The 14,478-nt window shown below is 42.9% G+C and overlaps 1 protein-coding gene across 8 annotated transcripts in view; it reads left to right on the top strand.

Moving 5' to 3' along the window:
* The window catches only part of NCKAP1 (NCK associated protein 1), a 181,883-nt gene that overhangs the window by 39,928 nt on the left and 127,477 nt on the right, over positions 1-14,478 (top strand). For 3 of the 8 annotated variants that reach the window (XM_056536102.1, XM_056536101.1, XM_056536104.1), the window contains exon 2: positions 12,852-12,869. The exons of the other annotated variants lie outside the window; for them this stretch is intronic. In XM_056536102.1, coding sequence (XP_056392077.1) covers positions 12,852-12,869 — 18 coding nt within the window. The remainder of the gene's footprint in view (positions 1-12,851; positions 12,870-14,478) is intronic. 8 annotated transcript variants of the gene reach the window in all.

Genomic DNA, 14,478 nt, shown 5'->3' with positions numbered 1-14,478 from the left:
TTGTGGTCACGATCCTCTGTGCACTTTGGTTAATGCAGAGGGATATAGATATACACAGTGATATAACACATTTCAGCCACAATAATAATAAAAAAAAATAAAAAAATGTAAAATGTATGTAAAATGTTATATATTAAAGGGGTATTCCAGGAAAATACTTTTTTTATTTTTTTTTTATATTAACTGGCTCTAGAAAGTTAAACTGATTTGTAAATTACTTCTATTAAAAAATCTTAATGCTTCCAATAATTATCAGCTGCTGAAGTTGAGTTGTTGTTTTCTGTCTGGTGACAACTCTGCTTGTCTTGGGAACTGCACAGAGTAGAAGAGGTTTGCTATGGGGATTTGTTTCTACTCTGGACAGTTCTAGAGACAGGTGTCATCAGAGAGCACTTAGACAGAAAATAACTCAACTTCAGTAGTTCATAAGTACTGAAAGGATTTTAGATTTTTTTTAATAGAAATAGTTTACAAATCTGTTTAAAGGGGTACTCCGGTGGAAAACTTTTTATATATTTATTTTTTAATCGACTGGTGCCAGAAAGTTATACAAATTTGTAAATTACTTCTATAAAAAAATCTTAATCCTTCCAGGACTTTTTAGCTGCTGAATACTACAGAGGTTATTCTTTTCTTTTTGGAACACATAGCTCTCTGCTGACATCATGAGCACAGTGCTCTCTGCTGACATCTCTGTCCATTTTAAGAATTGTCCAGAGTAGGATAAAATCCACATAGAAAACATCTGATCACCATAACTTCCTTTTTTTTTTTTTTTCTTTTTTTTTTTTTGACATTTCCTTTGCTGTAGTTTTGGGTCATTAGACCTGCAATTTGGAACCATAACACGGATGCAACATTTCAGCTGTATTACACTGTAAATGAAAGCCCTGTAAATTTATCATAGCATTCTTTTTCGCTTTTCTGTGAGATTACGGAAGGGTTTTACGCTGTCACAGTAAGGTTTTCAACAAGCTGTAAAAGCTGAACGGGGTACTCCAGGGAACTGAACTTATCTGACACGTATCCCCTAATTACAGGGGCTGTATGCTACAGAGGAAATGCTTTTCTTTTTGGATATCTCTGATGTCATGACCACAGTGCTATCTGCTGACCTCTGCTGTCCATTTTAGGAACTGTCCAGAGCAGCATATGTTTGCTATGGGGATTTTCTCCTGCTCTGGAAAGTTCCAAAACTGGACAGCAGAAGTCAGCAGAGAGCACTGTGGTCGTGACATCAGAGAAATCCAAAAAGAAAAGCATTTCTTCTGTAGTATATAGCCTCTAAAAAGTACTGGAAGGATTAAGATTTTTTAATAGAAGTAATTTACAAATCTGTTTTTAACTTTCTGGCACCAGTTGATTTAAAATAAAAAGTTTTCCACGGGAGTACCGTTTTAACTGCAAGACCCATGGACCATAAACATCAATAGACAGGACCTGTCCCATTCAGATAAATTGGAGACCTTTTTAGAGGTCATAGTACAGTGAAGGGGATTCTGACCTCTACTTTGAATGGCAGTGAATCCTGTGTTATCTATCTACTGGTATAGCCTTTCACTGTGCTCTGGGGAATGATCAGTACAGAACAGGAAGTCTTAGCTTAGTTTTAGACCTAGTGGCCAAAATGGAAACTGCACGATTTTAGGATTTTTATAAAATATAGATAATAAAATGAAAAATTATGAAACAAACACCAAACCTTCTTAAAAAAAATAGGGTTAACATAATAAAACCTAATTAAAATAGGTTGTTTTCTGATGACACATTGCCTCTAACAGTCCCCTTCCTCCTAAGTCGTGTCCCCCTTTGTTCTGTGCTCCAATAGGTTCTAAATAGTCAAATTTGCAGAAGAGAATTGAATAGCGGGTTGCTATTCTTGATGTGCCACCGATTATAACTGTGCTGTGAAGCCTCTGAGCAATCCCGGGCTGTGTGTAGGAGGGAAACAGTGCGGCTGACATTCATCACGGCTGGTGAACATTGCAGAATAGCTGAAGACTCCTGCAGTATATAGGGATTATTTTTCCAGCAAGCAGTCAGCCTGCGGAGAATCGTAAAAATATGAGTAATAACGTTCAGTATCTGGCACAATTACCTGTAAGGCCAACCTCAGCTGGTCGAGAGTGGGGTCATCCATATAATAATATAGTATATAATAAAGTATATATAGTAGAGCTGGGCGGTATGACCAAATATGTGTATCACGGTATTTTTGTAACTTATGGCAGTTCCACGGTATATAACGGTATTTTTTTCTCCCCCACCCCAAATCATGTTACCCGCCAGCGCTGTCCTGCTCCCCCCCCCCCACCAAATCATGTTACCCCCCCCAGCTCTGTTCTGCTCCCCCCCACCAAATCATGTTACCCGCCAGCGCTGTTCTGCTCCCCCCCCCACCAAATCATGTTACCCGCCAGCTCTGTTCTGCTCCCCCCACCAAATCATGTTACCCGCCAGCTCTGTTCTGCTCCCCCCACCAAATCATGTTACCCGCCAGCGCTGTTCTGCTCCCCCCCCCCCCCCAATGAATTATCAGCCCAGCGGGGTACTACTTACATATGTCACCCGCAAACACTGCCCTCCTCCTCTTTGTTGGGGGCCGCCGGCGCTGGAACTCGCTGTACGCCAGAGGTCTCCAACCTGCGGACCCCCAGATGCTGCAAAACTACAACTCCCAGCATGCCCGGACAGCCAACGGCTGTCCGGGCATGCAGGGAGTTGTAGTTTTGCAACAGCTGGAGGTCCGCAGGTTTGAGACCACTGCTGTACGCTGTATCCCTATGCCCGGGCTGCAAAAGATAAAGAAAATAAACTTTAACTTACCTACGTCGGCCTTACGCTGGGGATGGGAACGTCGGACAGCCGTCAGCCTATCGCCGTCCGCAGCGATGTCCCGCCCCGGCCAGTGATAGGCTGAGCCCACTGTCATGTAAGGAGCTCTGGCCGGCTTCTTACATGACAGTGGGCTCAGCCTATCACTGGTTTATTTTCTTAATCTTTTGCAGCCCAGGCATAGGGATACAGCGTACAGCAGTGGTCTCAAACCTGCGGACCTCCAGCTGTTGCAAAACTACAACTCCCAGTCACGTATGATTAGTTCCCCCGATGTGGGGACAGCGCTGCGCTGGGCTGATAATTTATTTGGGGAGGGGCCAAACTGGTATTGCGGTATGGGAAAAACTCATATCGTGCAGCCCAAAAATGTCGTTATTCGGTATGAACCGGTATACCTCCCAGCCCTAATATATAGTCCATATTACAGATATCTTAGAGATTGATGTTGTGTTACAAAGTCTTGGTGTTGCAGTATGGTTGTCCGTAAGTGGTTAAAATGTAAAGAGAACCTATCAAATTGTAAATGTGGGCTAATCTAACATGTTAGAGCTAAGCAGATTGATATATAGTTTAGGATAACTTATTCATTTATTTATGTAAATCTCTGCTCATTCTGGGCCAAGTAGTCAAGTGGGCGGTCCTACTCAGTAAGTGACAGCTCTCCATATGTACACTTGTACATAGATTGCTCCTAAGGACCACTGTTTTTTGTCCCAAGGCACTATAGATGTACAGTGACCCCTCGACCTACGATGGCCCCGACATACGATCATTTCAACATACGATGGTCTCTCAGAGGGCCATCGCATGTTGAAGGCATCATCAACATACGATGCTTTTGTATGTCAGGGCCATCGCATAAACGGCTATCCGGCAGTACAGACTGCTTCAGCTGCCACCGGATAGCCATTTACGGTGCCCCGTGTGGTCCGCTGACGATCACTTACCTGTCCTCGGGGCTCCGGCGCGTCCTCTTCGGGATCCCCTGCATTGTCTGCGCTCTCCATCGACGTCATCACGTCGCTGCGCTCGCCGTCCCGTCATCCAATAGGAGCGATGTGCGTAGCAACGTGATGGGGGCGACGAAGAGCAAGGATGCCGGGGAAGCAGAGGCCTTGCCGGAACGTTGGGGACACATCGGGGACGCAACGACAGCGATGGAGGGCGACATCCAGGGCAGCAGTGACGGTCCGGAGCTGCGGGGACACGTGAGTATAACCTCCTATACCAGTGGTCTTCAACCTGCGGACCTCCAGATGTTGCAAAACTACAACTCCCAGCATGCCCGGACAGCCGTTGGCTGTCCGGGCATGCTGGGTGTTGTAGTTTTGCAACATCTGGAGGTCCGCAGGTTGTAGACCACTGTCCTATACTTTATATTGCACGGATCCCTCAACATACGATGGTTTCAACAAACGATGGTCCATTTTGAACGGATTACCATCGTATGTTGATGGACCACTGTACAGCATACACTGGAATGGTAAATTTTTTTTTTTTAGTACGTAATGTAACTGAAGGCTCAGACTATATAAAAAGTGCCTTCATAATAAGGCGTATGATTTACTGTCAGTGACTAATAGCATAGATGTGTATTCAACTCCATTTTAAAGAAGCACTCTGAAACCTGCTTTTGCTTATATAGTGCCAAATAGGCTATTATTATAGAATAATGTAGAAGTTCTTGTGTATGCCTTTTTTTAACTGATGTTGGATGTGGATAGATCATCATAGTCCCTTGCTTATGCTGCCTGCATTTCCCATGAATCCTATGAGGGATTGGAAGTTAAAACTGACATCCCATTCTAACATTAAAGGAGCACTCCGCTGCTCAGCATTTGGAACAAACTGTTCCGAACACTGGAGCCGGCGCTGGGAGCTCGTGACATCATAGCCCTGCCCCCTCATTATGTCATGCCCTGCCCCCTCAATGCAAGTCTATGGGAGGGGGTGTGGCAGTGTCACGTCCCCTCCCATAGATTTGCATTGAGGGGACGGGGTGGGAAGTCATGAGGGGGGGGAGCTATGACGTCACGAGCTCCCAGCGCCGGCTCCAGTGTTCGGAACAGTTTGTTCCAAACGCTGAGCAGCGGAGTACCCAAAGGAAAACTGTTAGATATTTTCTCCCACACACTATCGCACTATCCACAGGTACTGGTGGATAGTGCGGGAGATGCTGATTAAAATGAGCCCTACCTTACCCGGATCCGCCAGGCCGTTCGCCCGCAATTGTAGTTTTATTCTATGTGTATATCTTGCTGTAACTGGCACGGGCGGGGCTTCTGCAGGTTAACTGGCACTGACGTCAGCACCGCTTATGAATATTCATCCCCCGGGATGAATATTCATAAGCGGTACTGATGTCAGTGCCAGTTGACCTGCAGAAGCCCCGCCCGTGCCAGTTACAGCAAGATCTACACATAGAATAAAACTACAATTGCGGGCGAACGGCCGGGCGGATCCGGGTAAGGTAGGGCTCATTTTAATCAGCGTCTCCCGCACTATCCACCAGTACTGTAATGAAGCGCATAGTTGCAGCTGTGCTGTAATAAAACAAATGGTGCTTCAGGGCTAGCGGTAGTGAATGTGCATGATATGGGCAACAATGGACGTAAATGTACGTCATGGTGCCGTGGTACTTAACGCACCATTACATACATTTACGCTCTGCCATGCCCAGCAGGCACAGCTGTCATGCCCCCTCCCATAGGCTTGCATCGAGGGGGCGGAGCGTGACTGCACAATATTCCGGCCCCGTGATCTGCAGTCATCGGACCCGGAACGAACATGCTCCGTGGGCTGATGGTAACGGGGTGCTGCGTGAAAGATCATGGGGGTCCCCAGCAGCGGGACCCCCACGATCAGGCATCTTATCCTCTATCCTTTGGATAGGGAATAAGATGTCTTAGGGCCAGAGTACCCCTTTAAGTGCAGGCCTCAGCCTAACTGAAAGGGCCTGTCAATGTCATCAAGCAGAGATCTTGAAAAATTACAAATTACATTTTTTTATTTTCATTATACAACGATAAAGCAATATGACGCGGAGAGCCCTCAGGTTATGTGCGCGTGGTGGAATTTCCGTGTGGCAGAAAAATTTGGCTTGAAAATTCTGCCACATGAATTTTACATTGGAGGGAATGGAATCTCCACTGTTCCATTCACACAGCAGATTTTTCACTGTAAAATTTCGGCTGCAGAAAATTCTGCTTTCCGGAATCCCCAAAAAGAATGAACAGGTCTATTCTTTTTGCAGAATTCCGTGACCTATTAAAGTTAATGGGACTCTGAATTCCACCCGGAATCTGTCTGGTGGGCGCAAGAAATTCCACACAAATTCCGCAAATATCCACAAAACTGCAAAATATACAGGTGAAACTCAAAAAAATTAGAATATCGTGCAAAAGTTCATTGCATTTCATTTCTAATGCAACTTAAAAGGAAAGGAAGCATAGCATGAAGTGCTCCAAAATCTCCTGGTAGACGGATGTGTTGACCCTGTACATAATGAAGCACAGTGGACCAACACCAGCCGATGACATGGCTCCCCAAATCATAGTAGGGGATTTGGGATTTTCATAAACTGTAAGCCACCATCATCACGATTATGAAAAATCATGGCTTGAACTATCTTGCTTTGCATGTAACGATTCTTTCATATATTAGTTTCACCTTTCAAGTTGCATTACTAAAATAAATTAACTTTGCAGGATATCAAAATTTTTCGAGTTTCACCTGTATATCTGCTGCCATCTTGGCAGAACGGAATTAGAGCTGAAGAAAGTAAATTCCATTGTGTGAACATAGTTGCTCCTTCAACCTCATTGTGCTACAGTGGGGATCCAAAGTTTGGGCACCCCAGGTAAAAATTTGTATTAATGTGCATAAAGAAGCCAAGGAGAGATGGAAAAATCTCCAAAAGGCATCAAATTACAGATTAGACATTCTTATAATATGTCAACAAAAGTTAGATTTTATTTCCATCATTTACTTTCAAAATAACAGAAAACCAGAAAATGGCATCTGCGAAAGTTAATATCTTGTACTGCCCCCTTTGGCAAGTATCACAGCTTGTAAACAGCCAAGAGTCTTTCAATTCTTGTTTGAGGTATCTTTGCCCATTCTTCCTTTCAAAAGTCTTCCAGTTCTTTGAGATTTCTGGTCTGTCTGTCACGCACTGCTCTTTTAAGGTCTATCCATAGATTTTCAATTATGTTGAGGTCAGGAGATTGTGAAGGCCATGGCAAAACCTTCAGTTTACGCCTCTTGATGTAATCCCCCGTGGATTTTGAGGTGTGTTTAGGATCATTATCCATTTGTAGAAGCCATCCTCCCTTTAACTTCAGCTTTTTCACTGATGGCATCAAGTTAGCATCCAAAATTTGCTGAAATGTTAGTGAATCCATTTTTCCTTCTACTTGTGAGATATTCCCTGTTCCACTGGATGCAATACAACCCCAAAGCATGATTGATCCACCCTCATGCTTAACAGTTGGACAGAGGTTCTTTCTATTAAATTCTGTTCCCCTTCTTCTACAAACGTACCTTTGCTCATTCTGGCCAAAATGTTCAATTTTAACCTCGGTCCACAGAACTTGGAAATGCATCAGGCTTGTCTATATGTTCATTTGCAAAGTTCAAATGCTGATTTTTGTGGTGAGGACGTAGAAGAGGTTTTCTTCTAATGACTCTTCAATGAAGACCATATTTGTACAAGTATCTCTTTATAATGGAATCGTGTACCACAACTTCAGTGTCTGCCAGATCTTTCTGGAGATGTGGATTTTGAATTGTTTTTCTCACAATCCTACGAGCTGTTCTGTCTGATATTTTTCTTGGTCTTCCAGATCTTGCTTTAACTTCCACTGTTCCTGATGACTGCCATTTCTTAATTACATTCCGAACAGAGGATATTGACATCTGAAAACGTTTTTCTATCTTCTTATAGCCTTCTCCAGCTTTGTGAGCGTTGACTATTTTCAGTTTCAGATTTCTAGACAACTGCTTAGAATAACCCATTGTGCTGATTGTTGGGGCAAGGTCAGATGAGTCTGGGTATTTAAAACCTTTGAGATTGACATCACCTGGTCTTCCCAGATGATGATTGAGAACAATCCATGACACTAGCAGGTCTCAGCTTTGCAAAGGGGGCAGTGCAAGATTTTAACTCTGCAGGTGCCGCAGGCAAAAGAGACCTACCACAACTATAGGTTAATATTGTATTACTTCTTTACCTTCTTTCTCTATCTCCACACTTTAAATAGGAGAATTTGTGTTAGGGACTTTAAGAGTAGGGCTTCACCTGTTACCCCTTTTTTCTTTCATGCTCCCCGTTTTTATCTTTGTGTACCCCTATATGATTTTTTATCACAATAATTAGTAAAAGTCATGTTTTAACTAGGCCTTATTGGTGTTTACAATAGTGGTGTTCTAAATTAAATTTTCATCACCAAGGGCCCAACATCATTGTAAGGCCTTGGTACCTTTAATTTATACCATAAGTTGGTTATTTCATATTATTAGAATGTCTAATCTGTAATGTGATGCCTTTTGGAGATTTTTTCATCTTTCCTTGGCTTCTTTATGCATATTAATACAAATTTTTACCTGGGGTGCCCAAACTTTTGATCCCCACTGTACATGGGACTCCAGATGATGACCATAGTGGTCAAAAATTTACCTTAAAGAGTACCTGTCATGATCTTGTTACGTTTTATAATCCTCCCAGTTCACTGCCTCCATCATGATAAACCACCCCCTGCCTTTTATTTATTTATTCATTTATTTTTCTTTTCTACCTTGGTATTGCTCTGTATTTTTTGCTTGGTCTCAGGCTGCATTCACACTACAATTATGTCATACAGGGACCGGATCTGGCAGGGAAGGGGGGAGAAATGTGCTCCGGACAAGTAGGGAGACACCTAGTGGCAGCTTTTTTTAAACATAGATAAAGCATAGATCTGTTTTTATATATATATTTTTAAACAAAGTACATTAGAAAGATTTTTTATTTACATTACATAACGTTGTATTCTGATGCTATATTTGTGGTATATATTTTTTTTTCTTATAGGAACATAATTGCAATTTTCCTGGGTGTAGTGTGGGCAGATGTCAGACTCTGGGGAAGGGAGTGTCCGTCTTTCTGTGGGAGAAGCTGCTCTGCTACATTGATGGGTGTTACATGAAATATCGAAGACATGGACTATTAGATATAAAGCAGGAAATGTTGTCATCCACACAGCTGAATGTTTGCTAGTTACTAAAGTAAAAATGTCTCCTCCACTTTCTAGGCCTGGAAAGGTCACTTGTCCCTGCTGCTGACAATAGCATTGATGGTATTCACTTATATACTAGACATACTCAAATATTTTTAGTATGGGTCCTCTCAGCCAAGTCTGCCATCAGATGAAGGTTTGAGCTGAACACATTTAGCCTAGGTTCACATCTGCCATACTGCCATGCTGGAGTTGCCCTAATAATAAATCACAAAATAAAACAAGCTACTAAAGTGTAGAGAATGCCGTTTAAGAACTAGAAAGGTACCAGCCATTAGGGCTGGGGGGTATGACCAAATGTGTGTATCACGGTATTTTTTTAAACTTTTGGCGGTTCCACGGTATATAACGGTATTTCCTAGCCCCCCCATATTATCAGCCCACATCCCCATCGGGGTAAATACTCACATATAACCCGCATGCGCTGCCCTCCTCGTCCTGTTTGTTGCGGCCACCCACGCTGGCACTCTACTCTACGCTGTATCCCTATGCCCGGGCTGCAAAAGGTAAACAAAATAAACTTTAACGCACCTACGCCAGCCTTACGCTGGGGACGGGAACGTCGGACAGCCGTCAGCCTATCACCGGCCGCAGCGATGTTCGCCTCGGCCGGTGATAGGCTGAGCCCACTGTCATGTAGGAATCCGGCTTCTTACAGACAGTGGGCTCAGCCTATCAACGGCCGAGGCAGAACATCGCTGTGGCCGGTGATAGGCTGACAGCTGTCCGACGTTCCCGTCGCCAGGAAACAAGTGAGGCCGGTACCGGACCAACGGGAGGTGAGTTAAACTTTATTTTGTTTATTTTTTGCCGCCCGGGCATAGGGATACCGCACAGTATAGAGCAGTGGTCTCCAACCTGCGGACCTTCAGATGTTGCAAAACAACAACTCCCAGCATGCCCGGACAGCCAACGGCTGTCCGGGCATGCTGGGTGTTGTAGTTTTGCAACACCTGGAGGTCCGCAGGTTGAAGACCACTGGTATAGAGTGTCAGCGCCAGCGGCTGCAACCTACAGGACGAAGAGGGCAGCGCATGCGGGTGACATGTGAGTAGTGCCCTGATGGGGACAGCGCTGGGCTAATAATAAATTGGGGGGGGGGGGGGGGGCGGGGGCAGAACAGCGCTCGCAGGTCACATAGGATCAGTTCCCAGATGTGGGGACAGCGCAGCGCTGGGTTGATTCATTCATTCTCGAGGGGGAGGGGCCAAACCGCTAATGCGGTATGGGTTAAAATTCATATCGAGCAGCACAAAAATTTCGGTATTCGTTATGAACCGGTATACCGCCCAGCCCTACAGCCATCATATCACCTACAGCACCCATCACACAGAGGCTGAATAAATATTTACATCCAGGGACTCGCAGGTGACCTCTTCTCTTCTTTATTTCGTCCTGACCGCCATGAAGACTACTTCCAGCTGTGTCTAAATTGTGAATTGTTTAGATCTTCTCTTTCTATACTAGCTCCAAATACTGTCTCACTATGCGCACCTAATATTGACACACACTGTACCCCTTAATATTATATTGCCATGGACCACGGGCCAACACTGGGGGTAAAAATCAAAACAAAAACCTTATACTTCCAACTGTAAAACTTTTCTTTGTATAGCGCAGGTGACCAAAATGTGATTGGAATGAAACCATACGTGGCTCACTGGAACTGTTCTTATCTGGGTGTATACCCCTGACTTATATTTCTGATCGTACAGGACCGGAGACTGCAGAACTGCGGAAACCATACATTAAAATATCACTACGCCCTTTAACATGTTTCGTTGTGAAAACATCTTCAGGGTAAAGAAGACAATGGTAAAAGCCATTGCCTGCTGTCCTGCTAAAGACATTAGAGGCACTGATAGATCTTGCCTTTTCTGCAAATTGGCTGGATGTGATGGAGGCCACAGATGCTCTCCCTGTAATCTGGTCCTACTTGCCGATCAGGACAATTTGAGGACCATGGTCCAGTTTCTTATTTGGGGGCCTCTGCTATATACAGCTTAGTCACAGTTGTGCCAAAGTATTCTAAATATGTTGTTTTCTTTTGTACAGCTTTTCTTCCGTTATTGCTGTGTTCAACATCTTCTCTGTCTTAGGGGTCGTTCAGCTTTTTCTCTTGCATTTGGGCTATGCGTCACATCAAGTCATAATAGATGCCAATGTTTACCGTGGCGTACTGGCCGCAGCCCCATGCACTTTAATGGCCCGATCAGTCAACTGGTGACTACGTTTGGGCTTTTTCCCACATGTGGTAAATGGCTAAAATATAGTCACTAGTGGACTGATCGGGCCATTAAAGGTGTATGCTAGTATGGCCAAAAATTTCTATATTGCTGGGGTACTTATCTATCCCCGGTCCCCCTGCATATCCCGTCCGGCTCCATCTGGTTCTACTGCTCTTCTCTTCTTCCTGCTTCCTAGATGAGAGCTAAAGTTAAAGAAGTTCTCCAGTGAAAACCCTAATAAAAATCAACCCATAACTATACTTCCCAGAACCTTGTGACTTTAGATTGGGGTCATACATTACTTTTTAGCCTTTTGGTTTATTAGACATACAGACAACAATTTACCTAGCGAAGAAGATAGAGTTGGGATATCTTTTGTGTTCTGCTACATATATGAAACTAGTTTTCCAGAACTATCCTTGAAGTAGGCCAACAAGTATCAGAACGATGGGGGTTCTGACTCCCAACACATGCTTGGTAAACAATGAATAAGTCAGGTGATTGGTGAAGGGTTGTCGGAAGTCACACCCCCCCAAATATAATACCGATGGCCTAAGTATTACTGCTTTTATTCTGCATATGAGGACCTTCATTCTCTATTTGATGAGATGTATAATAAACTTGATGTAGGCATATTACATGTGTGTTATATGTGATTATCTAATGCCCCTCAAATTTTCAGGTGGTACTGCTACACAAGGTACAGGAGATACATTTAAGAGTTCTAGGAATCACTGTCTGCTTGTATGTTTATTGTAATTTTTGTGTTTACTGGGGGCAGGAATTGTACCAGAATACTGTTTTGTTAATAATTTTGCTGTGAGTGTACCCAATTTAAAGGCATTCTAACCCAAATAATTTTTCCAATGACTGAGTTGTAACTAATCTGTTACCTGACATTCTGCAGTGACCCTTGTCCTTTCCATCAGTTACTTGAGGCTTCTAAGATGGATTGGACAATGTAGTTGAGGGCCATTCGTTTCTGTTGGCTCCCTACCTTTGCAGATCAGATGTGTTGGATTTTGTAGTCTCCCTTATGAGACTACTGTTGATTATACTATGCAGGTATAATGCTAGTTAGAGGAAGGCTAAAGGCAAAAAGGCAACAGTATTCTAAAGAAAAGACAATAAGGTAAAAGATACTGCACTTTATTTTGGTGTGTGACCTCTTCAAATATATAGAATATAATTAGATGTCCCCAGCAGAAAGTAGGAATTCCTTGGCAGTGGAAATTTTATTCAGAGTTCCCATATGGTAATAGGGCTGGGAAACGCTGCTCTAAGGAATTCTTCTACCAACCTCCAATGCTACCATGTGCTTTTGCATTATGATTACATTTTGTTCCTCCACTTTACTAGACACAAATAAGTAAATCTATTGTGTATGGTTAGAGTGCCTTTAAGTGATGGTTTTATATGTGTACTGCTTGTTGTTCACATATTGCATGTTTAGCTTGTTATAAAATGTCTCTATGTAATTCTTTCTCTCTTTATTTAAATGCTTTCCCAGCAAGGACAAGTCTGGAAGGTTTGCATTGCTTTTCACCTTCCCTTTGCCCCTTTTAAATCCAGTTTATTACTCTGACTTCTCTCTTTCTGCAATTTTACAGCATGACCCAAGCATTCGAGTAGAATAATAGTAGCTAGCACTTCTTCTAATGGGCACGGCACCGTGCCGCCGAGCATGCAGGGACAGGTGTGCATGCACCGTAGAACCGCTTCATAGGCGATGCCTATAGACTAGATATTTTGTTCCACACAATCCTTTTTCCTCACTTTTCAATGTACGTGATAAACTTTCCCACAAGTCCTAGCATGCATAAACACAATAGAAGTGTAATAAGGTCCAGATGCTTAATAATGTGGTCACCGGCACAGTATTAAGTGACCCCTCCCCAGTGTACATTGTATTAATGTACCTCCCCCACCTTGCCTGACCTCACCTCAATTTATGAAAGTGCCTTTATGGATTACTGTTCACCATGCATTCAACTAAAGAGACCCTAGTCATAAACTGTGCTTTAGACCATAACTGGTATCATGCAGCTGTGTCCGGCATGTTTGGAACCATGGCCTTGGTGGCTTACAGCTATAGCTAGACCAACATTGTGCAGGTAAGGGGGAAAAAAAGACAAGGTCACGCTGTTTTTTTTTTTTAATAAGCTTACCATTTTACATATAGTATGTTTTGCGTGACTCCAGATTACGTCGTCCATAAAACGCACCCCCCCCCCGTTTATAATGAGAAGAATTGCAAAATACTGTGGTTATTATTTCTGCTGCCTTATATAAAGAGAGATAGCGAGAGAGATACTTTTTTTTATTTTTTTTTTATATGATTCATCAATGGATATGTGAAAGTATGGTAGTTGAATATCCTTGTGTATACGGGCCCTTATACTTCAATGGGGTGGGGATTTGGATCTTTCTGGTTTGATCAGGTTCTAAAGTTTCTACCCATTTGATAATCTTTTTTTTTTATTGTTAAAGTTAAACCTTGAAAAGATATTTGTGTCAGAGTTTGGCTTCCCATTCAATGTCCTTTTTTAAGCCTAAAGCTGCAATAAAACCTGAATTTAAGTTTTTTTGTGTAAACTCTCACTGCCCCAGTGTCATAATGGTAAGATCTCAGAAAGCTGGGCTTAAGAAATTGATTTGGTAGGGTTCTGGACCAAAATGTTGGGATTTAGAAAGTTGTTTGGTATTTTTCCTTGACTAAAATGTTTAGTTGTCCATGTATCTGGAGGGCTGACATGGGAGATCCCCAGAGAGTGCCTTACATACTAACAAAATAATGGCTCCTCCGGGTCAAAGAGAAATCTGTGTTTCTCAGTTGTTCTTTTATTAGTGAGGGTTACGAATATCAGTAGGTACCCCCTTGTAGGTTGTCAATTTTTCAGGCATTGTACACTAGCTCTTCATTGTGAAAGTCTCCACAAACAGTAGCTCTGAATTTAGCTTCGTGGACTTTTCTTTGAGTATGAAATACTGCAGATATTCTCTTAGTTAGTGAAAGTCTTAATATGTAACCTGGAGTTATATATCTGGGAGCAATGGCAGCTCATGATTCCATTCTTGACACAAACTATACGATTATGACCGGACGATTGTGGCCTTAAAGCGGTATTCCAGGAAAA

Source organism: Hyla sarda, chromosome 8, assembly GCF_029499605.1.
Source record: "Hyla sarda isolate aHylSar1 chromosome 8, aHylSar1.hap1, whole genome shotgun sequence".
Taxonomy (NCBI): Eukaryota; Metazoa; Chordata; class Amphibia; order Anura; family Hylidae; genus Hyla; species Hyla sarda.
The sequence above is the reverse complement of the archived record's forward strand: the minus strand, read 5'-3'. Positions and strand labels throughout refer to the sequence as shown.